This window comes from Capsicum annuum, unplaced genomic scaffold (genome assembly GCF_002878395.1).
Source record: "Capsicum annuum cultivar UCD-10X-F1 unplaced genomic scaffold, UCD10Xv1.1 ctg78126, whole genome shotgun sequence".
In the NCBI taxonomy this organism is placed as follows: Eukaryota; Viridiplantae; Streptophyta; class Magnoliopsida; order Solanales; family Solanaceae; genus Capsicum; species Capsicum annuum.
In genome coordinates this window covers 4,541-5,559 of record NW_025888588.1, presented here as the reverse complement: position 1 = coordinate 5,559, position 1,019 = coordinate 4,541, and the positions used below count along the sequence as shown (strand labels likewise).

Genomic DNA, 1,019 nt, shown 5'->3' with positions numbered 1-1,019 from the left:
AGTTTTACTGATTTGCATTAATCATGTGTTGCAGGTGGCAGAATGGGGAGCTGATGGTGTTATTGTTGGTAGTGCAATGGTAAGAATTTTAGGTGAAGCAAAATCACCTGAAGAAGGCTTGAAGGAATTAGAGGTCTTCGCCACATCTTTAAAGTCTGCACTCCCTTGATCAGTTGTAGAGAGCAGCCCAGTGCACTAAAGCTTTTCGGCACTCCCTTGATTAGTTGTAGAATTGATGATTTTGTTGTCTCAAAGCTTTTCGGCCACCTCGATTTTCAAACCTCAGTTCTTAGAAGCAAAGTGGATCTTGAAATAGATTGTCTGATTTAAGCTCTAGAGTTTGACATTCTTACTCTAGCTTGTGTTCGATGCAAATTTGTTTTCTATGGTAATTCACCTTATTGAGCAAAGGCATATGGGAGACTTTCAAAATAACCTAATTGAAGCATAAATAAGGCAACACTAGCCACATTTTACAAAATTACAATTCATAGCCATTGTATAAGCTGTATTCAACCGACTATATTTATATAAAATATAAATACAATGATTAATTGTGTGCACCAAAAATATTTTCTTTATTTTGTTATCTGTTTGTATCACTGTATTTATATCAACAAGTACATACCTTCTTTTTCATTTTTTCATATTTTGTTTTTTCATTCTTCTCATTTGTATTTTTGCCTCTGTTTCTTTTTCAAATGTATTAAATTTTTCATTAGTATTTTTATATTAACAAGTATATGCATCATTTGTATTTGCTTGAATCTATCATATACAAATACAAATGTATCATTTTATGCAAATGTATTATTTGTATTTGGATGGTTCAAGTGTATCAATGAATAAAATTTGTACTTTATAGAAACTTATAGATGCAAAATGCAAATCTAATAAAATAGAAATACAAATGTAGCATGAGTAAATACATATTGATGCATTTTTATATAAATTTAACAAATACAAAACTTGAAGTTTTTTTATTTTAAAAGAAAAAAGAGCAGATTTTCTAGCCAGCA

At 30.0% G+C, this 1,019-nt stretch overlaps 1 protein-coding gene across 1 annotated transcript; it reads left to right on the top strand.

Moving 5' to 3' along the window:
* Positions 1–34: 34 nt before the first annotated feature.
* On the top strand, positions 35–570 carry LOC124894888 (tryptophan synthase alpha chain-like; the record flags this gene model as incomplete). Its single annotated transcript, XM_047405383.1, is given in 1 exon segment — positions 35–570. A coding segment is annotated over 1 exon segment (135 nt), but the record flags the coding sequence as incomplete, so codon positions are not given.
* Positions 571–1,019: the final 449 nt, after the last annotated feature.